Source organism: Panthera tigris, chromosome B3 (genome assembly GCF_018350195.1).
Source record: "Panthera tigris isolate Pti1 chromosome B3, P.tigris_Pti1_mat1.1, whole genome shotgun sequence".
In the NCBI taxonomy this organism is placed as follows: Eukaryota; Metazoa; Chordata; class Mammalia; order Carnivora; family Felidae; genus Panthera; species Panthera tigris.
Window position 1 is genome coordinate 143,982,002 of NC_056665.1, and position 25,176 is coordinate 144,007,177.

Consider the following 25,176-nt stretch of genomic DNA (forward strand, 5'->3'; position numbering starts at 1 on the left):
CAAAAATGAGATACCACCCAACTGCCTATCAACTGATGAACGAACGGATAAACAAAATGTTGTCTATCCACACGATGAAGTACTATTAAGAAAATACCGATACATGCTACGACATGGATAAAGCTTAAAAACATTTTGCTAAATGCAGAAGCCATCACAAAGGCCAAATATTTTATGACTGCATTTATATGAAATGTCCAGAATAGGCAAATCCATGGAGACATAAAGTAGGATGTCAGGGGCTGGGGGAGGGGAATGGTGACTACTAATGGGTATAGGGTTTCTTTCATGGGTGGTGAAAATGTTGTAGAATTAGCTACTGGTAATGGCTGTACAAATCTGTGATATCAGAATCACTTCTCTGCACACTTAAAACAATAATAAACTTTTTGAAAACCAGGCATAACTAACCTGTGATATTGGTCACAGCAGTGGCTACTACTAGAAGAAGGGGTTATACCTGGGGGGCAGGGGGGTCACCACAGAGCCTACTTGGGTACGTGATTCATTTATTTAAGAGGTTTTGAGAACATTTAGTGGGGCGCTGGGTGGCTCAGTCAGTTAAGCTCTTGATTTCGGCTCAGGTCCGGATCTGAGGGTCGTAAGATCGAGCCCTGCAATGGGCTCTGCACTGACAGTGTGGACTCTGCTTGGGATCCTTTCTCTCTGCCCCTCACCTGCTCACTCCCCCAAAATAAATAAAAATTTTAAAAATGATATGAAGAATATTTAAAGAAGTTACTGAAATGAAGCAACAAACACAGTGGCTGGGAGCAGGCACCTGAGTTAGACTCGGCCACCCCACTGGTGTTACAAGACAGTTCATCTGAGCTCCAGTCTAGCCTCCAGGAAATGAGAGCGAACCCTGGACTGAGGGCCACTGGGAGAATGAAATGAGACTGTGGACGTGAACCACGAGCACAGTGCTCACTGTATCAATACACAGAGCCGTTAGAATCGTGTTGTGATCATCGGCTCATCACAGGAAAACTCACTGCTCCCCTTCTCACCCCCATTCTCTTTCCCACAGAAACACACAGGGACAGACAGACAGCTGTCTGCAGTGCCAGCAGCCTCAGGTGTTAGCCTGTGCTCAGGCAGACAGCACCTGGTCCCTCACCCCACACCTCTGGGGCTCTCCCAGGACACAAGCCTTCCCTCTTCGGGGCCTTGCCCGGAAACCACCACTACCGTGCTGCCTGCCATTTGCTCCGGTCCTTCCGCCCCTTTCGTCATTACTCGCTTTCACCAGCACTCGGCGGAAGGGACACTCCCTGCCTGGCCCTAAGGATACTGAGTAAGAACCCCTGACCTCCCGGCCCCACCCTCCTTCGACGTCATCTAAGCCCTTCCTTATAACTGCATGCTCATGACCTTTGCATACGGAGCACTCTTTCATCTGAGTACTATATATGGAATTCTTGTTTTAAAGGACTGTTATTTAAATTTACTGGACTGGAAAACACTAGAAAAACAAATTAATGCCAGAGATATGTTTTTTAAAAAATCCTAGCATACATCCTGAGACCAGAAGAGTCCTATGTAAGCTTGTAAACCTTCTGTATAAAAACCATTTTCTCCAATGTTCGCAGTTGCCACCCAGAGCTAAATAGTCAATGATCCAAGTCCACGTGGCAATCACTGATCACTCTGAACTGGATGGTCAATATACCAGGAATACTATGGTGTAAAGGGGGAAAAAAAAAAAAAAAAGGTTAAAAGTAATCCTTTTTACAGGTAATCTTCCCTTTACCTAAAATCCATTCTAGATTTTACTTTAGCCACTAGCTCTGTATTTTTATATGAGGAATAGAAGTCTCTGGAAGGGAAAAGACGGTCTCTACAAAAATTACATGAATCTTCTAGAACCTGGTCCTCAGTTTCCAGTGGCCAGACATGAAAACAAGCAGGAAAGGAAGATTCGAAAGGGCAACGCATCCAGCAAGTCCAGTAAGCAGTTCGCTGACTTTCCAGGCCACTGCTTCTGCACCAGGGGAAAGAACCCAGCAGGCTGCTCTCAAGAGTGATACCCTGGGGCGCCTGGGTGGCTCAGTTGGTTAAGCGCCCGACTCGGGTTCAGGTCATGATCTCCTGGTTCATGAGTTCGAGCCCCGCATCAGGCTCTGTGCTGACAGCTCAGTCTGAAGCCTGCTTCGGATTCCATGTCTCCCTCTCTCTCTGCCCCTCCTGTGCTCACTCGCTCTGTCTCAAAAAAACAAACAAAAAACCCATTAAAAACAAAGCGATACCCTGTTTCCTTCCAAAAAGGAGCCATGAAGAAAGGCCAGCTTCTCTGCCTAGCCTCACCCCCTATTCCAGGGCCAGCTACCACCTTCCACCAGCTGTCACCCACTGTAGTCTCAAAGCTCATGCTTCCGGGTGCTCCAGGCACATTGTTGCAAAGCCCTTGACCAAGGCAACAAGGCTAAGGTGGAAACTGTGCTTCATCAAAATGCTTCTAAACGTGTAGAAGAACCTGCTTGTGTGGGGGTTTTTTCCCCTAAAAAGAGGCTTATAAAAATTGTTTGAACAGTTTGAACAGTAATACTTTAGATGTGATAAAAATGGCTTCCCTTGTTTTAAATGCAAATTAATTGGGGGCGCCTGGGTGGCTCAGTTGGTTAAGCATCTGACTTCAGCTCAGGTCATGATCTCACTGTCTGTGGGTTCGAGCCCCGCGTCGGGCTCTGTGCTCACTGCTCAGAGCCTGGAGCCTGTTTCAGATTCTGTGTCTCCCTCTCTGACCCTCCCCCGTTCATGCTCTGTCTCTCTCTGTCTCAAAAATAAATAAATGTTAAAAAAAATTTTTTTAATGCTAATTAAACATCAACAATTAAATCTGTCAGGTTGGATGCCACACTACCTACATCACATGGTATGTCACATTATCCAACTGAACCCAAGCATTTCTAAGATACATTGTTAAAATAAGAAAACAAGGGGCGCCTGGGTGGCTCAGTTGGTTAAGTGCCTGACTTCGGCTCAGGTCATGATCTCACGGTTCATGAGTTCGAGCCCCACGTCAGACTCGGTGCTACCAGCTCAGAGCCTGGAGACTGCTTTGGATTCTGTGTCTCCCTCTCTCTCTGCCCCTCCCCCACTTATGCTCTATCTCTCTCTGTCTCTCAAAAATAAATAAACGTCAAAATAAAATAAAAAACAAACCCTCTGTGCTTGATACTTTTTCAGTAATATAAAAATGAGGGCATAAAAGAAATAAGACACATAGGACTATAATCGAGACACTTAGTAGAGAAGAAAGGGTAGATAGATGTCCTTCTGAATCTTTTAACTCACTGTCCCCAGAACAAATAAATAGGAAGAAAGCTGCTTTTATCCAAGACTTTTTAAAGAATTACTCTGGTTCCATCTGGCCTTTGGTAAGCCTCTGGTAAGCCAGAGATGAAACACACTAAAAACAAGGCAAATGACAGAAGCTTTCTGTAAATCAGTAAAACTTTATTGGAAGGCTGGCAAATGTTTAACACTTCAAAAAAGGATGCCTGGCTTTGTGCAGTCTGCATCTGCATGATAAAGGATTGGTCAAAACTGCATTCTCCTTAAACCAGTCCTTCAGTGAAAGTGAATTCTACTACAATATCTGATCACAACCACACTTTTCCAGAATCTCTGGTGCTTCTGAGCAAACTGAATACATACCCACACCTGCACTCAGCTCCTGGCCTCAGCGCTCGCCTGGCCGCTGCTCCCCGCCCCCCCCCCCCCCCCCCCCCCCGCCACCACCACCACCACCAGCACAGCCCTGCTCAGCCACACTGCAGGTGTTTTTCGGACAGCCCACCCCACCAGGTCTCTGGGAGCTGGACTGCAGAGACCAGTAAGAGCACAGCATCACCCACAGACGCCCAGTACAGGGAGCTAACTTTTCACAAGTTCAGTTACAGAACCAGAGGGCCTGAGATGACGGTTCAGAGTCCTCGCTCTCACCACCCCGACCACTGCATCCCCGGGGCCCGCTCACCCACATCCTGTACGCAGGTCCCTGTGCGCTACCCTGAACCCCCAGGCACTGGAGATGCCCCTCCCCCCAACCCAGAGGCACTCCAGCCAGACACATGCCACCCCTGGGGATGGGGAACCGCGTGCTCCTGGAGGTTCTCACACACCCAGACTCCATGAAAACCAAAGGCCCTGCCTTGCCACCCCAGGGCCACGCAGCATTTTCTCCAGCACAGGAAGTAGGGGGACACCCATCCCAGGAAGGGGGGACATCCAGCTAGAAAGGAGGACAGCACTTGAGAGCTCAGACCCCAGCACCCTATACTTCACCTTGTAGTCATAAACTCGGAACAAAACACGGGCAAGGGCTCACAAAAGGCAAAGAAAAACATATATAAGAAAAGGGGTTGTTAATTTCCCTAAAATAAAGCGTTGTAAGAAACTAATAGGAAAAGGGCCTCTGGGTGGCTCAGTCGGTTAAGCATCCAACTCTTGGTTTCGGCTCAGGTCATGATCTCACAGGTCCTGAAATGGAGCCCTGAATCAGACTACGTGCTTAGGATTCTCTCTCTCCCTCGCTCTCTGCCCCTCCCCCCTCCATCGTGCTCATGCAGGCACGCATGCTCTCTCTCAAAATAAGTAAACTTTAAAAAAAAAAAGAAACTTAATAGGAAAAAGCTGAACAAGTCGATGTAAAGTATGGGGAAAAGGGAAGGATTTTAGCTAAACATTAATCAACCCTTTAAATGCTTGGGGTTCATTAAAATGCCCTACGGGGGAAACACTGGGGGAGGGGAATCAGACCTGCGGGCTGGGGGAGGAGAGGCATCCCTGCAGCCACACTCAGGAGTCCACAAGAACGTCCACAAGGCTGAGAAGAGAGGCCATCGATGCCCACCCCGCCACCCCGCCGCCCCACCCCAGCCCCTGCATCACCACTGGGAACATTAACCACCAACCTCGGTCACGGCTAACCCAACACCCAGCTCACACTCAGGATCATAGCCACGTCAGCCACTGATGAAAAACGTACTTCACAACAGTAAAAAACAAAAACAAAACAAAACAAAAAACATTTCAAATAAAATAAGAAATATCACATTTTTTACAACAATTTATAAACCCCAAATAGCTCTATTTCCCACAAAATATACTGGACCAACAGTATGATAATGATCTGTCAAAAGCTGTATTTGTCCAGTAAGGAAAACACTCGAACTAAGTTAAAATGGTGCAAGCAGGACAGGGCAAATGGCCGGGTTCCTTCAACAAAGGAACTGAAAAGGGGGGTGGGGAGGGAGGTGGAGCCTCCAGGGCAAAAGATTTAGGATGAGCGCAGCCCAAACACCAAGCATGCAGACTTGGTTTGAGCTCCTGTAAAACAACTGAATACACCACCAAAAAGGAAATTTAAACCATGACTGAGGGGCACCCAGGTGGCTCAATACTTGATTTGGCCTCAGGTCATGATCTCACGGCTTCGTGAGTTAAGCCCCGTGATGGGCTCTGAGCTGACAGCACAGAGACCGCTTGGGATTCTCTCTCTCCCTCTCTGCCCTTCCTCCACTCGCATGTTCTCTCCCTCTCAAAACTAAATATTTTTGGGGCGCCTGGGTGGCTCAGTCGGTTAAGCGTCCGACTTCAGCTCAGGTCACGATCTTGCGGTCTGCGAGTTCGAGCCCTGCGTCGGGCTCTGGGCTGATGGCTCAGAGCCTGGAGCCTGCTTCCGATTCTGTGTTTCCCTCTCTCTCTGCCCCTCCCCCGTTCATGCTGTGTCTCTCTCTGTCTCAAATATAAATAAAAACGTTAAAAAAAATTAAAAAAAAAAAACTAAATTTTTTTTTAAGTAAAGTAAATAAATAAACCATGACTGAATATTGCACGACACTGAGAACTTTGCTGCTAGTTTTTCAATGTCATAATGTCATTATGGCTATGTTTTTAAAGAAAATCTTTATCTTCTTAAAGTATATACAGGAGTATTTACAACTAAAACCACAAATGTCTTGCATTTGCCTCAAAATAATCCTTTTGGGGAACAGGGGGATAAAAATGAAGTAGACTGGCCAGGATTTGACAGGTGATTCAACTGGGGTTCATCATCCCAGTCTCTACTTGTTTATGCCTGAAATTTCCCATAATAAAAGAAGTTTAAATTTGGAGTAGGAAATACTGCCAACTGCTACCAGTTTTATTAACACTGATCACGAAAATAAAGAAGATCAACACATGAGGGGCGCCTGGGTGGCTCAGCAGGTGAAGTGTCCGATGTCGGCTCAGGTCATGCTCTCACTGTTGTTGAGTTCGAGCCCCGCATCGGGCTCTGTGCTGACAGCTCAGGGCCTGGAGCCTGCTTCAGGTTCTGTGTCTCCCTCTCTCTCTGCCTCTCCCCAACTGTTCATCCTCTCTCTCTCTCAATAATAAACAAACAAACAAATAAACAAACAAATAATCAACCAATCAACATATGAAAAATTCAAGCCACTCCAAAAAAGGAGCGACATTTTCATACAGGGGTCATCCAGTATTTCATGGTATCTAAACAGAGTACAGTCAAAGGCCTGACATGGGATATCAGGCTAGACATTTGTGAAAAATTAGTCTCCATTTACAAATACTCAAATCAGAATGACCGAATCCAAATCACTACGAGCTCGTCACCAACGACACAGGAGTCTTCCTCACTGGAAGCATATCCGAACCTGAAAATTGCTACGTGCCCAGTTGATTTGTTAGGAGTTCGTTTGTTTTATTGCTGGCATTCCTTCTGGTCGTAAAACAGTTTTACGAGCTGGTAAAAATTTTGTACCAACTCTGCAAAGCTGACGTGACTAATGGTCTCAGTACTGAGCTTAACAGATGCTCACCCTGAACCTGACCCACACTGCAGAGCAATACTTTGGACTCTGCTTTCAAAAGGCCTATTGAGATCCTCCTATTGCTAAGTGTTGACCTACAGACTCCGCCCCAATGGCGCCGCTAGAGGACACTTCGTGCAAAATGAAAAAGGTTTATTCCTCCACACCAACCTTTATTTTTTTTTAAATTTTTGTAATGTTTATTCATTTTTTAGAGACAGGAAGAGACAGAGTGCAAGTGGGGGAGGGTCAGGAGAGAGGGAGACACAGAATCCGAAGCAGGCTCCAGGCTCTGATCTGTCAGCACAGAGCCCGACGCGGGGCTCGAACTCACGGACCGCGAGATCATGACCTGAGCCGAAGTCGGACGCCTAACCGACTGAGCCACCCAGGCACCCCCCAACCTTTGTTTTTAAAAACACTTACAGCTCATTACCGGAAAATATTCTTCTCAGATAATAAATGTAGTATTTTCAGCATCATTAAATTTGCAATTCAATCAACAAGAACTGGGGTGGCAGGGAAAAAATAAACCGTAAGAGAACGGATGTGGGTGGTGCTATGGAGTGGATATTAACTGAGAATGGCGTAAGTTTTTTGAGGTTTTAGTCTTAGTATTCAATGAAGTTATATTTTATATTACAAACCAATCGTGATAAAAATGCTACTGGAGAAGAAAAAATATAAAATCTGATCAACTAAGGATCTAGCAGTACTCAAAAATATCACCATTCAATAGGGACTAATAATTCTGTATTATTTTTAGGGAAAAATCCACGACAAACGGATATCCAAGGACTACCTGTATTTAAAGAAAAAGTTCCAAGATGAACAAAGCACTGACTCCACAAGAAACAGATAAATCAGAGAAGACAGCTTTAAAACATTCTGATTAGTGGCCTCAAAAAGAGATGAAATCACAGCCACCCACCACAGAACACCTCATCATGATAACAACACAGGATCTTCTTCAAGAGGGAGACGCTGTGAACCTAGAATTCCATACTCAGGCAGACCACCAATAAAATGAGGAGACAGTAAGACATTTTTAGGCATTCGATAATTTGGAAAGATCACCACCCCGATCCTTCCGTGGGAGAAAAATGTTACATACACATACTATACTGAGCATCTATGTATAACACACGTATCCTCTCCTCACCATGAAAAGCCTCTAGCAAATCACCAAACAAAAAGAATCCAATAAAGAGTGATGGTGAACACAAACAATCGTAGAATACGACTCAGCAGCAGCAAAGGAAGTTAGATTCTCCTGCTCAAGGCACAGATAGGCACTTTCTCTCTGGGTCCAGTCACACAACTCGGTTTCACAGTGAATAAAAGTTACATAACCATAATTACAGGTGTACCTCGGAGATACTGCAGGTATCCAGACTAACACAATAAAGTGAATACTGCAATAAAGGAATCAAATGAACTTTTTGGTTTCCCAGTACATGTAAAAGTGACGTTTATACTATACTGTAGTCTGTTAAATGTACAATAGCATTATGTCTAAAAAGTCAGTGTTTATACCTCAATTTAAAAATACTTTGTTGCTAAAAAAATGCTAACCATCATCTGAGCTCTCAGTCAGTCATCTTTTTGCTGGTGGAGGGCCTGCCTCGATGGTACTGGCTGCTGGCCTGGCAGGCGATAGGTGGAGGCTGGGGAGGCCGTGGGGACTTCTGAAAACAAGACAACAACGAAGTCTGCCACAGGGATGGACTCTCGGTCATGAGCAACTTATCTGTAGCCTGCGATGGTCTCTGATAGCATTTGGCCCACAGTAGAACTTCTTTGAAAATGGGAGCCCAGCCTCTCAAACCCTGCAGCCGCGTCATCAAGCTAAGTTTATGTGATCGTCTACGTCCTCTGTTGTCACGTCAACAATCTTCGTGGCATCTTCGTGGCCACCAGCAATAGATTCCATCTCAAGAGTCCACGTTCCACGTTCTTTGCTCACCCATCAGAAGCAACTCCTCATCCATTAAAGTTTTACCATGCAACTGCAGTAACTCAAATATAATAATCAAGAAAAAGTTTGAAATACTGCAGGAATTAGCAAAATGTGACAGAGGCATGAAGTGAGCAAATGCTGTGACAAAATGGTGCTGACGGGCTAGTCTGACACAGGGCTGCCACGAACTTTCAATTTGTAAAAAAATGCAGTATCTGTGAAGCGTAATAAAGTGAAGCGCAATAAAATACGGTATGCCTGTACTGTAAATGCCATTTATTAGCTTCCAATTCTTAGAACCAACGTAGACAAAACAAGGAAGACTTCATTATAGTCACGGAACAGAACATAAATGCCATAAGCTTTGACAACATAAAACTGGTAATTCCCCTAATTAACTCTTTAGTGAAAATTAATTTAAAAATGATGTCACAGATAAAAGAAAATGAAAGCAATTAAGTTATTTTATACATGAGTCCACTAACTACAGATTCCCCCCCTTACAACTGGGAATATAAATTTAAAACTAATAAAACATGAACACGACAGGTTTGGCTGTGCAGTTATGGGAAAAAAAAAAACGCCATGGCTAAGTGTACTTTACTCCATCCTGGGAATGCATGAATGATTCACTAGCGTTATATATATTAATATAAAGAATAAAAACTAAGCCTATCTAAGACAAAACTCACAACCCTCTTGATATATGTAATTACCACATTTCAACATTAATTTCTCATGAAAATTTTAAAACTATGAATAGAAATATATTCTGATATTAAAAATCCTTTCAAATCAATATTCAATTTTAGTGGGAAGTCTAAAATAGGCTCTAAAATTTAAAAGTAAATTTTAAAAACTTATATAAGTGAGGAGGAGAAAGACTTTTACTTTCTATGGCATACCATTCTGCACTGTTTCAATTTATTAAATCATGAACACATGTTATTTTTATAATTTTAAAACTATTTCAAATAATAATAGCACTGGCCGAATATAAGTTTTGTGATTTATGTTCTGAGATTTTTAATACTTGGCCCCAGGGGCAATCCTAAATCACAAAGAACTGTAACTTGGAACATCCATGACCACCCTCCACAAACTATTAGAGTTCAAGGTTACCAAAAAGTAACTACAAAAATGTTCGTAAAGGAATTTTTAAAGAAAAATTGACTTATGATAGATGCATTGGAGTCAAAGAAACTCTCTGGGGAATTTAAAAACCAAAGGAGTTTCCAGTAGAACTCTTCATTAATAGCCCCAAAACTGGCCAATCCAGATGGCCATCCAGAGTGAATGAATAAACTGTGATACATGAATAAAATACTGTACAGTGCGCAGAAAAAACTAACAGCATAGATGGATCTAAATTACTTTTACTTGCAGTTACTTTTTTACTGTTGGTGAAACCTGGAACTTGCCATTTTAACCATTTTTAAGGATGGCCAAGAAAAAAGGGAAGACTCAAACTGCTAAAATTGAAATGAAAGAGGAGGCATTACTACAGATCTTAGAGAAATAAAAGGATTAAGAAATGCTATGAACAGACTCTATGCCAACAAATTTAATCTAGATAAAATGGACAAATTCCTGAAAAAGATAAAAATTACCAACTGACTCATGAAGAAAGAGAAAGTGTGAATAGATCTATACCAAGTACAGGGGTTGAATCAATAGTCAAAAAACTAACCACAAAGAAAAGCTCAGATAGATTTCCAGGTGAATTCTATCAAACATTTAAAGAATTAATACAAAATTTTCACAAACTCTCACCAAAAAAAAAAAAAAAACAAAAAAAAAAAACAAAAAAAACCCAAAAAACTGAAGAGAGAATACTTCCTAACTCATTCTATAAGGCCAGTACTACCCTGATAGCAAAACCAAAGACATTCAAGGAAAGAAAAAAACTACAAACCAGTATTTCTTTTGATTATTCATGTAAAGATCCTCAACAAACTACTAAACCAAATCCAGGCAACACTGAAAAAGAATCATGCACCATGACCAAGTGGAATTTATCCCAAGAATATAAGGTTGGTTCAACATACAAAAATCAGTTAATGTAATACACTATATATCAACAGAATGAGAAACAAAAGCCACCTTATTATCTCAATGGACCCAGAAAAAGTAATTGACAAAATCCAACACCCTCTTATGGAAAAAACACTCAACAAACTAGAATAGAAGGAAACTTCCTCCACCTGATAAAGGGCATTTATGAAAACTCACAGTTTGGGGCCCCTGGGTGGCTCAAGCAAGTAAGCATCTGATTCTTGATTTCGGCTCAGGTCATGATCTCGTGGTTTGGGAGATTGAGCCTCATGTCGGGCTCTGCACTGATAGCAGAGAGCCTGCTTGGGATTGTCTCTCTCCCTCTCTCTCTCTCTCTGCCCCTCCCCCATGCATGCGTGTGTGCTCTTTCTCTCTCAAAATAAATAAACCTAAAAGAAAAAAAAAAAACCTCACAGCTAAAACCAAACTTAATGGAGAAAGACTCAGACGTTTTGCCCAGAATGTCCGCTCTTACCACTTCTATTCTACATTGTGTGGAGGTTCTAGCCAGGGCAATCAGGCAACAGAAAGAAGTAACATCCAGCCTGGAAAGGAAGAAGCAAAACTATCTCTATTCACAAGTGACATGATTTTATGTATAAAAATCCTAAGGAATCCACTAAAAACTATTAGAATAAATGAGTTCAGCAATTTTGCAGGATACGGGCTCAATATAAAAAGTTCGATTGTATCTGTATACGTTTATAATGAACAATCTGAAAATGAGATTAAGAAAACAATTCCATTTACAATAGCATTAAAAAAAACTTAGGAATAATTTAACAAAATAAGTGCAAACCTTGTATTTTGTTTTGTGAATATAATTAACGCAACCAAATAAACACTTAAAATGTTAAAATGGAAAATTTTATCTTATGTATTTTACCAATATGAAAAGGTTAAACTCTGAAAACTACAAAAATTTTTTTAAGTTTATTTACTTAAGTAGTCTCTACTTGAACTCACGACCCTGAGATCAAGACCTACATGCTCTTCTGACTGAGCCAGCCAGATGCCCCATGAAAACTACAAAATCTTTTTGAAAAAAAATTTAAAAGATCTAGATAAATGGAAAAACATTATGTTCATAGATAGAAGACTTAATACTGTTAAAACAGCAATACTCCCCAAATTAATCTACAGATTTGACGCAATCCCTATCAGAATCCCAGATGGCTTCTTTATAGAAATTGACAAGTTGATGCTAAAATTCAAATGGAAATTCAAGGAACCCAAAAGAGTCAAAACAATCTTGAAAAAGAACAAAGTTGGAGGCATCATACTTCCTGAATTCAAAACTTACTACAAAGCAACAGTAATCAAGACACAGTTGGTACCGGCATAAGGATAGGCATAAATATCAACAGAACACAACTGAGAGCCCAGAATTAAACCAATACATTTATCAAATGATTGTGACAAGGAGGCAAGACTATTCCATGGGGGGAAAGAACAGACTCTTCAACAAACGGTGTTGAGAAAACAGGACACCAACATGCGAGAGAAAGAATGTGGTCCCCTATCTCATACCATATACAAAAACTGACTCAAAATGGATCAAAGGCCTAAAGGTAAGATCTGAAACTACAAATCTCTTAGAAGAAAACACAGGTATAAATCTTTGTGACCTTGGATTTGGCAACGGATTCTTGGTTATGACACCAAAAGCAACGGAAAGGAAAGTTAAACTAAACTTCATCAAAATTAAAAACTTTTGTGCCATGCGGCGCCTGGGTGGCTCAGTCCTGGTCGGGTGTCCGACTTCAGTTTGGGTCGTGATCTCACGGCTGGTGGGTTCAAGCCCCGTGTCGGGCTGTGTGCTGACAGCTCGGAGCCTGGAGCCTGCTTTGGATTCTGTGTCTCCCTCTCTCTCTGCTCCTCCCCCACTCATGCTTTGTCTCTCTCTCTCTCTCAAAAATAAATAAACATTAAAAAAAATTAAAAAAAAAACTTCTGTGCCTCAGAGGAAACTATCAAGCATGTGAAATGACAACCCACAGTATAAAGGAAACTATTTGCAAATTATACATTTGGTAAAGGTTCAATATCCAGAATATATAAAGAACTCTTACAACTCAACAACAAAGACAACACAATTTAAAAATGGGCAAAAGAACAGATATTTCTCCAAAGAAGACATAGAAATGGCCAACAAACACAAGAAAGGATGCTCAACACCACTGGCCTTTGGGAAAAAAGTAAATCAAAACTAAAATGAGAGGGTGCCTGGGTGGCTCCGTCATTAAGCCTCTGACTTCAGCTCAGGTCACAATCTCACAGCTGGTGAGTGCGAGCCCCGCATCGGGTAAAAATCACAAGCCCCGGATGAACCCCACTTCTCTCGCGCGCTCTGCTCCTTGCTCACTGGCACTAAAATGAGAGACCACTTCATGCCAACTAGGACGACTAGAATTTAAGAGACAAACAATACCAACTGTCGGTAAGGATATGGAGAAACTGGAACCTTCACGTGCTTCTGTGGAAAACAATGCGGCAGTTCCTCAAAATGTTAAGCATGGAGTTACCGAACGATCCAGCAATTCTACTCCCAGGCATACACCCAAGGGAAATGAAAAACGTACGTCCACACAAAAGTGGGTGCGTTAACGTTCACAGCAGCCTTCTTCACAACGGCCAAAAGGTAGAAACAACCCACACGTCCATCAACTGCTGAGAGAATAAACAAGCGGGCTGTCCGTGTCACAGAATGTTATCTGGAACAGAAGGGAACGAGACACAGAGACACCCCGAAATACACGATGCTAAGCAAAAGGAATCCAGTCACAAAAGACCACATATTGGGGCGCCTGGGTGGCTCAGTCGGTTAAGCCCCTGACTCTTGATTTGGGCTCATGTCATGATCCGATAGTGCATGAGACTGAGACACATCTCTGAAAGCACAGAGCCTGCTTGGGATTCTCTCTCTCCCTCTCTCTGTCCCTCCCCTGCTCGTGTTCTCTCTCTCTCTCTCAAAATAAGTAAAAAAAAATTTTAAGACCACATACTGTAAGACTCCATTTATATGAAATGTCCAGGGGACGCTTGGGTGGCTCAGTCGGTTGGGCATCCGACTGCGGCTCAGGTCATGATCTCACGGTTCATGGGTTCAAGCCCCGTGTCGGGCTCTGTGCTGACAGCTCGGGGCCTGGAGTTGCTTCGGATTCTGTATCTCCCTCTCTCTCTGCTCCTCCCCTGCTCTCACTCTGTCTCTCTCTCACTCTCTCAAAAATAAATAAAGATTAAAAAAAAATTTTTATATGAAATGTCCATAACAGGTAAATATGTAATGAGATGAGATCAGTGGAAAGGAGGGAGGTGGGGTGACAGCTAAAGGGTACAGGGCTTCTTTCAGAGGTGATGAAAATGTTTGCAATTACAGAGTAGAGATGATTGCACAACTCTATTAATATAGTCTACTGGACTGCACCATTTAAACAGGTAAAATGTATGTGAATTATATATATCTCAATAAAGCTGTTACCAAAAAAAGAAAGAAAAAGTAAATAAATCATCTGGTAATTGTAAAAGGCAGAGAAATGTTTCTTTCCAACTAAAGTAAGCTTAATCAGCTATGTAATTTAAATTTCTCTCATATTGCTGATAGACAACAGCTTTTGTTTCAGTAACCATCTTAACATATTATTTCACAAGGATTATCAAAACTTCATAAATGCAAACCTTGCTTTTTAAAAAAATAAATATTTCTAGAAGAAAACATATCCAGGCTTATCACTTTGGTTACATAAAACCATAATAATGATGTTTTCAGAAACATTTCTTGTCCTGATACAGTCTAATATAAAAATGCCATCCCTGACACTTGAATTAACTGCTAAAACTGGGAATAGAGCACTCCCAGTAACTTCCCAATTTGCTGCTAATTAGACAATATATCCCACATACCCGAAAGCAGTGTTTCATCGACATCTTCCCACATTAACTTTAAAGGTACATCAGAAGGGCACCTGGGTGGCTCAGTCAGTTAAGCATCCAACTCTTGGTTTTGGCTCAGGTCATGATCTCATTCATGGTTGGTGGGTTCAAGTCCCGTATTAGGATTCTCTCTCTCTCTCCCCCTGTCTCTCTGCCGCTCCCCTGCTCCCTCACTCTCTCTCAAAATAAATAAATAAACATTAAAAAAAAATAAAGGCACATCAAAAAGGTGGTTTGTTAATACACTTAAAGACTTTTCAACAATCTGATCTCAAATACTTAGAGTTAAAAAATGGAGCAAATCCATTTGTGACAGAGCTGCAAAATTATTTTTAAAGGATTGCTGTATACCCATTAATTATGAAATCAACATCTTTCTCAACAGTGAAGAACAGAAATACTATTTCCAGGGGTGCCTGGCTGGCTCAGTCGGTAGAGCATGCAACTCCTGATCCTGGGGTCATGAGTTCAAGCCCCACCTTGAGCATGGAGCCTACTTTAAAAAAATAAATAAATAAATAAAAATAAATAAATAATACTATTTCCAGTTAAAAATATATTTTTATAATATACTTTTTAAGTTGAAAAATAAATTCAGCTCCCTGATTTTACTTTTTTTAAACAAAAAGAGAGAAATCCAATGATTTCAGTTTAATTCTTTCACAGGAAAAGGGTAAAGTACAACAGCCTTAAAATGGAATTTGGGTGTCACGGTAAGGGAGGTCTATTTACCTTTGGATTTCATTTCTGTTATTTATGTTTTTAGAAAATTATGAGTGGCAAGAACATCTCTCCTTCTGCTCTTGATTTTAAATTGGTGATATCTTCCTACAGACCAAGAACTTGGAGTTAAACAGAATCACCTCTGTGTCACTTAAAGAAAGGTCAAAGTTTACGCACATGGCCCGAGTCACAAACACCCAACTGCAAACATCTCCACGCTATGGTCTCCAGAGGTCCCTCCTGGCTTCACCCCTGCGCCCACCCTAGAGTAGCCGGTTAGCAGCAATCTGAAGAAGCATTTTCCAGGCACCCCTCTTTCTGTTTTCAGTGCACCCCCATCATGTAACTCCCGTTTCTTCACATCCCTTTTCCCTCTTCCTCTCCCTGTCCCACTAGAATGCAGTTCCTAGAGAAAAACCTGCCCTCCCACATTTCCATGTCTTCCTTCTACTTAGGGGAGAAGCTTTCTAATAAATGAGTAAGTATAGGAATAGAAATGCCAATATATCCAAGTCTATCCTGACTTCATACAGAAATGAAAAATAGGGTACCTTTCAGAAAACCCACCTTATCTTTACGCCATCTGGAAACCCTAGTAGAATGACAGCGTATGATTACAACGGGACACAGCTTCATGGATAACATGAGCTCCAGGAGAACAGGTATTCCGTTAACCACTGCAGTGCCTGGCACTTTTCAGGTCCTTAAAAAAATACTTGTTGAATGAATGACAGATGACAGCAGCCTAGAGATGTTAACGTAATCTTGCACAGTGGGAAAAGAAAGTGGCCAAGTGGTAACTAATTTAGCAAAGCTAGAAAACCAAAAGTTATTGCATGTGAGGTAGGGGTTAGGCGGCTCAGGAATGATTAGAAGCACGGGGATCTCTGGGGGTCCAAACAGTAACAGAAAGAAAACGGGACTGGCTTCAAATCTATAGGAGCAGCAGCTACACCCCAGAACGCCTTCTGTCCCTTCCCCATCAACTCTCCACCTTATCCCACCTTCCCCAAAAGCCGGCATATCCACGATACCCCCCACTGCCCAGACAGGACACCAGAAACACCACTCTGTGGGAACTGACAGGTCCAGAGAAAAAATTAGCAACTTCTGGTAGTACCTCTCAAATTGGTGGGCCCCTGTCCTATCTCCTAATGGTGAGACTCCACACTTAAAGTTTGTCCACGCACACGGGGAGTTTTCAATCGGTCCACTCGCAATTATGAAAAGACAGCCAACAATCAGCAGACATTCAGAGAAAAGGTTCTGACATCAAAGACAAGGAGCAAAGCAGAAAAGAGAAGGAAAACTCAGAAGAAAGAGACAACGCAGGAAAGAGAAGAAAATGTCTACATAACATCTACGTGTGCACAGAAATCAGCACAAAAGGAACAAAAAGAAATGCTTAAAAAAAGTGCATCGCTTTCGCGAAACAAAAACAGGATGTTATAAAAAGGAATGCTAAGAGCAAAAGTGAAAAATATCACAGCAGAAATAAAAGAGCAATGTAAGGACTAGAAGACACAGTTGAGGACCTCTTCCGGAAAAATCAGAACAAACAGATAAATGAATGGAAAAACGCAGGAAAAGGAAATTAGCAGACCACTCTAGAAGGCCCAACACCTGAATAATAGGAGATCACAAAGGCTACAATGGAGAAATCAGAGAAGAAACCATCAAGAGACAGTATGGAAAGCTTCCAGAGCCATAGGACCCAGTGTCCCCACCCGAAAGACCCACCAAGGAGCGCTAAGGTTAGTGAAAAGAAGACCGAGAGTTTCCAGACAAGTCACACAAAGTCTAGGGGATCACAATGGGGTCGGGCTGCTCATTACCAACAGCAGAAGGTGGACAGTAATGGAGAAACGCTTTCACACTCCCGGGGAAAAATTACTTCTACCCTAGAATTCAACACCCAGGCAGACTGTCATTCACGTGTAAGGAAGAAGCCTTTTCAGGCAGACGAGGTCTCAAAAAATGATCTCTTGATGAACCTTTTCTCAGGGAAGCCCTTCTTCTAGCTCTACCAAAAGGAAAAGGGTATGAAATCCAGAAAGGGGAATAAATAGACACCAAAAAAGTCCCCATAAGGAATGAAGAGAAGTCCTAGGAATACTGCTAAGCAGTGGGCTCAGAGCGCAATGGGCCTAGACAAGAGGAAAACAAAAGGCTTTGAGGGGTGGAAGGTGACAGGTGGGGCGAGGGGGGGGACGAGGCGCTCCAGTTACAAAGCTGGGCCTGTACTGAGCACTGTGCACGGGCATCTAAGATAAAGGGAGAAAACGTAATGCATTCCAATCAACACAGAAATAATTCCGTCTCGGTAAAGACAGGGCACTAACTGCACCCCACGTGGCTCAGTTGTTAAGGTATTCATTTGCCTAATGATAACATAAACACTACCAACTTAAACAGAAATTCTTATATAACCATATTGGAAAAAGGAAGAGAGGGGACAGGCAGGGAGGGAAGGAATATAAAAGTTCTACAGCCTTCTTTCCCTCAACAGAAGTCAACGGAGAAGTCAGAAAGTGAGCAGTACAAGCACGCTTTACAGAGGCATGGAATCTGAGGCAAGAATTGCTAAATAACCAGTATCCAAGATGCTTGCTCTCTCCCACAGGAACACGGCACCTACTGCCTAGGATGGAGATGCTGGGCTGAGGGCAGAAGGCCCTGGTCCCTGAAGACTTCCTGGCACGGGCTGCTGCCTTCCCCTGCACTGCCCACAGGCCAATTCCACACGAGATGGAAGTCACCCTGATTTGGGTTCAGTTGCCGTTATTTGATTGTCACTGGCCGCTGAATGTGATCTGAGACAGAGGATTACTAAACAGAAACGGAGGGGCTGGAAGTGGCTGCTTGTGAAAGTCTGAACCCAGAGTCACTAAGTAAATGCATTACTTTAATAAAGGTAACATTACATTTGGAGAAAATCACTCCACACTATGGTCGGAAGTGCCGTCAATCTCAACTTCTACAAATAAGGTTAGATGGGTCTTTCTTGGTCAATTTTACCTGATTTATTAAACACAACAGAGTATGAAGTATTACAACGAGGGAATGATGGAATGAACAGCCGGGTTTTTTGTTCTGTTTTGTTGTTTTAATGTTTGTTTATTTTTGAAGGAGACAGAGTGTGATCGGGGGAGGGGCAGGGAGAGGGAGACACAGAATACGAAGCAGGCTCCAGGTTCTGAGCTGTCAGCACAGAGCCCGACACAGGGCTTGAACTCATGGACCCCGAGATCATGACCTGAGCGGAAGTCGGACGCTTAACCGACTGAACCACCCAGGGCATCCCAACAGCAGGATTTTAGGATGCCTGGTGGAGGGAGTTAAATCCTACAGCAAGAAAGGAATTCATTTGGGTCTGTGGGCTTGAGAGCTTCAGCGAGGCAGGTGCTGATGGGAACGAGGGGAAAGCTACAATAAAATAGGGGTTTCAAAGCAGGTGTCTGAGAGGCAGTCCCAGGCTAATGGCGGTCCCGTGGAGAAGAGAACCCCCACCAGAAGCTGGCTCTGAAATGATCAGGGAAAATGTCAAGAGCCCGGTTACCCAAGGGCAGCAGGGACAGGGGTGGAGGGCAGATCAGGTGATCGCTCAAATCCCTAACAGTGTTTGAACCCAGGACTCTGACTGCGGAGGCTGGAGAAATCACTGCGTCCCAGTGACATTAGGAGTAACCTTACAGTAAGTTCGTCTGTCTCCAAAGCAGCTCCAATACAAAGACAGGATTGGACTGAAACATGATTCGATTCGAATTTCTCTCTGAGTTTCTAATTCTTTCCGAAAGATAACAAAATCCAAAGTCTCTTATGATACAACTGATCCTTTTTGCAAAATTTTAATCTGAGAACAATTTTGTTGCCAGTTACCTACCAGTCAGTGAAACTGACCAAAAACCTAATATACAACACAGATTGTTCAAATCATGCTGTAAAGTACGACCTTTATTTCATAGTTAGTATCCATCTGTCCTCAAAAAAAATAGTTGTCTCTGGCAGATTTTTAAGTCCGTATATATATAATTCAGATGGTCAAAACACTTCCGATTTTAAATCTAAGGAAAGTGTTATTTTCCTCTCATCCATCTCTCACTAAGAGATAAGAGAGTATTTGTGTGAGCTTTTCACACAAATTTAAGGTAACCTTACCATACCGTCATTCTGGACCGTTCTAAGAAGCTAAGAATCAAACTTAAACTTGGGACAGGGACTAAAAGGTGTTATGTTATGGGGATTCGTTAGATGATGTGATTAGAGTTTTCGTGGGTTTTTAAAAAACTCTTTCAAAATTTCTTTAATTTTACTTTTTCTCCTTTTTGATTAAAAAAAAAAAAAAAAGGTAAAAATCTCTATCTGGTTTCTTCCAGCAAGATCCTTTTACCTTATTAGTCTCAAAAAATACTTTTCGTCTCTTTACCAAGAAAAGCACTCAACGGTTTCACCGTACTTAATATAGTTTGGAATTAACAGCCCTGTTTGCTCATGTGTTTATCCAGCATCACAGACGTCAGCACACACGGCAGACTTCTGAGGGCAGCAGGCTCTGCAACGGGAAGGGGGCAGAGGCAGGAGGAGCCACCCCAGCAAGCCCGTCCTGGTGGGATTATTTTGCCTCAGGTGCATTTGAGTTGTCTGCTTGCCCAGCAATCGGCTGCACATCATCAACTTTCTCGAGGGGCTCACGCAGCGGTATCCTGTTTGAGAGCAATTCACTCCAATTCCAGTGTTTTTATTTAAAGCCTAGATGTGCAACAGACACTGCTGTTTACCGCAAAACCCAATTCATGGATGAGGTTTCAGGAGAAAAAAGGTAAGGCTGGCTTGTTAACGTGTAATGGTTTCAACCGCCTCATCACATGCCGTGTAGTCAAACACCGTGCGTTTCAAATAGCTACTTACAAGTTACATTAATTTTTATTATGCAAACCCAACATTGGGGTTTGAATCCCTCGAATTCAGGTCTTATTCACGAGACCTACTTCTCAAGGCGTTCCCACGCGATGCACATTCTACCTGAAGAAACCAGTGAGACTAAAATGTACCCGGAGATGTTTAGCATCACCAGTTAAGCCTACTGGTATAAAATTTGAGTAGAGCCATCCCACTCACAGCTGGGGCTGGGGACCCCATGCCAACAGCTACAGGAATTCACATGGACGACAGAGAGCTCTCGGAAGGTACTGCTGCATTCGTAACGAGAAAAGCCACAAATGAGGAAATTAAAGAGGGCTAGCAAAGATTAATTCTATTCCTTTAGAGGAAGTACAGTGGCAGGGTGAAGGAAGGTGGCCCGGACCACAAATCGGGAAACCCGCACTGAGGTGTGCACCCACAAGGCGTGCCTGCACCAGACGTGGGCTCTAGGCTTCCCACCTGGTCTGCAGGCCACACGAGAGCCAGAGCACAGGCCCCTGTGGTCCAGCCAATGCCAACAGGCGGGGACTTCAAACACCATCTTCATCTAGCTGCAACACGAGCCACTATACTTAAGCCATGAAAAAAAAAAATTTAACGCGTGAAAATATTTTTATATAACAAAGATAAAAGTTAACAGATAACAACTTCACCTCCTTTACTCGTATTTGTGCTGTTTACTTGTAGAAATTTCGAAGTGCTTCATAGTGTTCTATTTAAATGGTATCCAATTTGCATTAAAATATAGTTTAAAGAGATACACAGGCAAAGCAAGGTATTTCCAAGTTTAAATTAAGGTCCAGGATTTCAGAGAGGAAAAGTAATCAAACTATAAACATAATCAAGGGAAAATTAAAGACCTGCAATGAAAGCCAAGAGGACTCTGGTCTCGTGCAACCACTGTGGCAATAAGAAAATAAGAGCCAGGAAGTCTGCTTTTAAAACTTAAGAACTTGAGGGGTCCCTGGGTGGCTCAGCCAGTTAAGCGTCTGACTTCCACTGGGGTCGTAATCTCGTGGTTTGTGGGTTCCAGCTCTGCACTGGGCTCTGTGCTGACAGCTCAGAGCCAGGCGCCTGCTTTGGATTCTGTGTCTCCTCTCTCTCTCTCTCTCTCTGCCCCTCGCCCACTCACACTCTCTCTCTCTGTCCCTCAAAAATGAAATAAATGTTTAAAAAAATTTAAAAAAAACACAAACCTTAAAAACTTGAATACCTGTACTTTCCAAATTTCCCCAAAGATTCCTCCCTAAGTGTCAAAATCTGGGCTGAATAAGCTGTGTTTCTTCATTGTTTCAAGATTTCTACCTAATTGTCATTAGACACACCTACCTAGCAAGATTTGGGAGGTGGGCAGAGGCTGGCCCTCTGCAGGACAGGACTCCACGCACTGGAAGTTTCAAACATCATGCAGTGGGCGACTCCAACGACTCAACAACCCCCAGGTGGATGGATAGCTTCTATCTGTTTCCAGAGGACAAGTAATTCCTCTTGGAAGTCAGGGCGCCTAATAAGGCTCCACAGTTCCACCTGACAGACCATTTTTCACCTTCCAAAGGCAGTTACTAGGCGTTCTAAGTACACTAAAGTATGACTGCACATGATCTTAACCGGTAACGCACCTCTGTAGAGTTACAATGGCGTATGATGTTAATGTGCACGAAATTCAATACTTCTAGAAGTAGTGTTTAGTAGTATTAGTAATTCATTAAAATGCCACCTTAAACTTAAGACCATTTTTCTTCCCTGTAATTTAAGCTTTACACTTCTGTGCAAGCTGAGTTGTTAGGACAACGTAGTTTATTTGCAACCATAATTTCCAAAGAGCCAGAATCCAATTTTGAAAATATTTCTAAATTATAGCACACGGCTTCTGTTCAGATTTGGAAAGGTCAAATCTCCTAAGACCTCCCCACATGCTGAGAAGAGCCTGCTCGCGTGAAGTCCACCAGCTCTCGGAGGGGCTGGTACCGTCGGGTGGTGTGCGGCCTACGCAAGAACCCCGGATGTACAGGCTGTCCAGCTCTCAGACGAAGCCCCACAGGGGCGCTACTCAGCTCGCAGGCCAGAGGCCAGCTTCAGCACACATTACCACTAGCACTGCCCTCCCTCTGCTTCCTTCTTTCAGTCCCACTTTTACTCACACACCGGCACCGAGTCGACCTGACGGTCGATCTGTCTGGATGTCAAGATCAAATGCCTCAGAAAGGCAAGGCAAATACAATATTCAGAAGGCTCAGATGTACCAAGCGCCAGACTGTGAAAGTGAGTTATTTGGTTGGAAACCAGGTCACTGACAAAGGACCCCGGAAAGCAAATACTCTCATTTCACTGATGTTGTAAATAACCAAGAATGGTGGTCCCCACCGAAATAAAGCATCAGGGGCTGTCTTGGGGCTCTGGACCTCCTTTCTGCCTCTGCTCTCACAAAACATCATTTCACTATAGGGCAAGACACAGAAGCCGTCTAGAGAATATCTCAACTTGAGTACTGTGAGTAAACAAAACCCCAAATTCCAGTTGCCATTCTGGCAGAGTAGGAGGCCTCACCTGAGAACACATTTGTTTCTTCACGTAACTATCAGCTTCGTCAGGCCCAAAGATTAGAAATTACCGGCTCAAACTGCACAGCCCCAACCCAATGACGCAAGTGACCCAAGGGGAGGGTCTGCCTGGTCTGCCCTGAACGTGAGCACTGCATCTTCCTACTAGGTCGTTCCAGGGGAGTCTGAGGGTCTTGACAGGATGACCACGTTCGAGAGGAAGTGGAAGGGTTTTACTTGACGCTTGTAGCTATCTTCGGGATTCTTATGATCGTCAAACGGCCTAATCGAACGTTTATCCTACTAAAGCTAAGTACGTTATTTGATCAATGATTACAGCCCTATAGATCCTTGAATAAACTACAGAAAGCACGCAGAGATCTGAGCAAGAAAGTTTTTAAACGTCTTCCGTATACTGACAGTTGCAGCTACGCCCAACATATTACAAGAATCTAGCACAATTACGATGAAAAAAAAAAAAATCAATTTGCTGTCGCAAAATAAGGCTTTTAACCTGAAAACTCCCTTGGAGGTGCCACAGTAAAGGGTGTTCAGGCCCTGGACGTCAAGGGGGTGTAGGCTGGCTGTCACCCTTAGAATTGGTCTCCCCGGAAACGCACATGCGAGTAGGGGGCCCACCGGGCGGTGCAGGAGGCAGACGCAAAAATCACGCGCGGCTGCCCCCGCAAGCCAGCAGGGCGTGCGGGGGCGGAGGCGGGGTGGGGGGGGGGCGCCTCCACGCCGACTCCGGACCCCAGAGCGAGGGGCGGGGGCGGATTTCCCGGGGAGTGCTGCAGGAAATGATATCCAGACTCGGAGGGTGGATCTAGGAAGCGGCCCGGGCGATGGCCGGCGGCGGGGAGCGAGTGGGGGTGGGAACGGAGGATGTGGCTCCCAGGGGCAGGATGAGGGGGCGGGACGGCCGAACGCGGGTGCGCCAGGGCCGAGGAGGAGGGCAGGGAGGGGATCGCCAGCCGCTGAGGGGCGAGGGCGCGAGGAGCGGCCTCAGAGGAAGGGGGCGGCGGGGCTGGGGGCTTGGAGAGGCCGGAGCGGAAGCCCGAGGGCGGGGAGGAGGAGCGGGCCGGGGTCGGAGGGGCGGAAGGGCAGGCCGGAGCCCCGCGCGCACTTACCCCACTCGAGGAACTCGGCCACATACTTGTCGCGCCGCAGGGCCGAGTGGCTGCACTCGGTGTACAGACAGACGAGCACGTCGAGCAGCGTCTCCACACTCAGGGCGCTCTCGTTGCGCCAGGGCCCGTCCAGGAGCAGCTGCTCCAGCTTCTTGAGCCGCACCTTGGCCGACATGGTGCCGCGCGGCCCGCTCCCAACGCGCCGGACTCTCGCTGCCCGCTCGGCCAGTCCGTCAGGGCGAGCCCTCGGGGGCCCGGTAGCCGCGAGTCCCGGCAGCAGCGGCGCCTCGTTGCCGCCCCGTCCGCGTCGTCGCGCCCCGGCCTAGGCCGACATCTTGGGCTCGGTCCCGGCGGCGCAGCGTCTGGGGCGCCGGGCCCCGCGGGTCCATGGGCCGGTCTCCTCCCCTCGGCGCCGCCGCCCGCCCCACCCGCCCGCCGCGGCCCGCCCTCGCCTCGCCCTGCCGCCCGCCGCGCGCCCTTCAGCCCCGCCCGCGGCCGCGCCCTCCTCGCCTTCGCCGCCGTCCGCCGACCTGGAGCGCCGCGGAGCGGAGCGCAGCGCAAGCCCGGCCGGCGCCCGAGCCCCGACCCCAGCCCCGACCCGGCGGCCCAGCCCCGCGGCCCGCAGCCAACCAGGGCGCGGCCAGCGCGGGCGCAGCCAACCACGGCAGGGCCGGCCGCCGCCGCGCTGACCTCAGCGCGCCGCCCCGCCCCTGCGCTCCCGGCTCCCGGCTCCGGCTCCCGGCGGGATGGGACCTCGCCGCTTGCCGTAGGGCGGCCGGGAAGCTGGGAAGGCCAGGCGGCGGGGGCGGGGCGAGCGCCGAGCCAGTGCGCCGCCGAGATTGCGCGCCCGCGCGTGCGCCGACGGCGCCCGGGAGGCGTGCGCCAGCGCTTCGTGGACGGGTCCCGGGTGTGCGGGGTCTGCGCTCGCGCACGCGCGCGTCTCGGGCCCCGAGGGGGAAACCCCTTGCTTGCTGGGGAGGAGGGGGCTTCGGCGGAGTGACCCGCCGGTTTAAAACCTGGGCGCGGCCGGGCTCGGAGCGGCCCTGGAAAGCGGGTGCCTGCCTGACTTGCACGCGAGCCCGCGCGGCCCGGAC

The 25,176-nt window shown here is 45.2% G+C and overlaps 1 protein-coding gene across 1 annotated transcript in view; it reads right to left on the reverse strand.

Moving 5' to 3' along the window:
• CDC42BPB (CDC42 binding protein kinase beta) overlaps positions 1 to 24,480 on the reverse strand; it is a 102,177-nt gene extending 77,697 nt beyond the window's left edge. Inside the window, 1 exon segment of the mRNA XM_042990640.1 lies at positions 24,083 to 24,480. Coding sequence (XP_042846574.1) covers positions 24,083 to 24,257 — 175 coding nt within the window. The 5' untranslated portion in view covers positions 24,258 to 24,480.
• Positions 24,481 to 25,176: the final 696 nt, after the last annotated feature.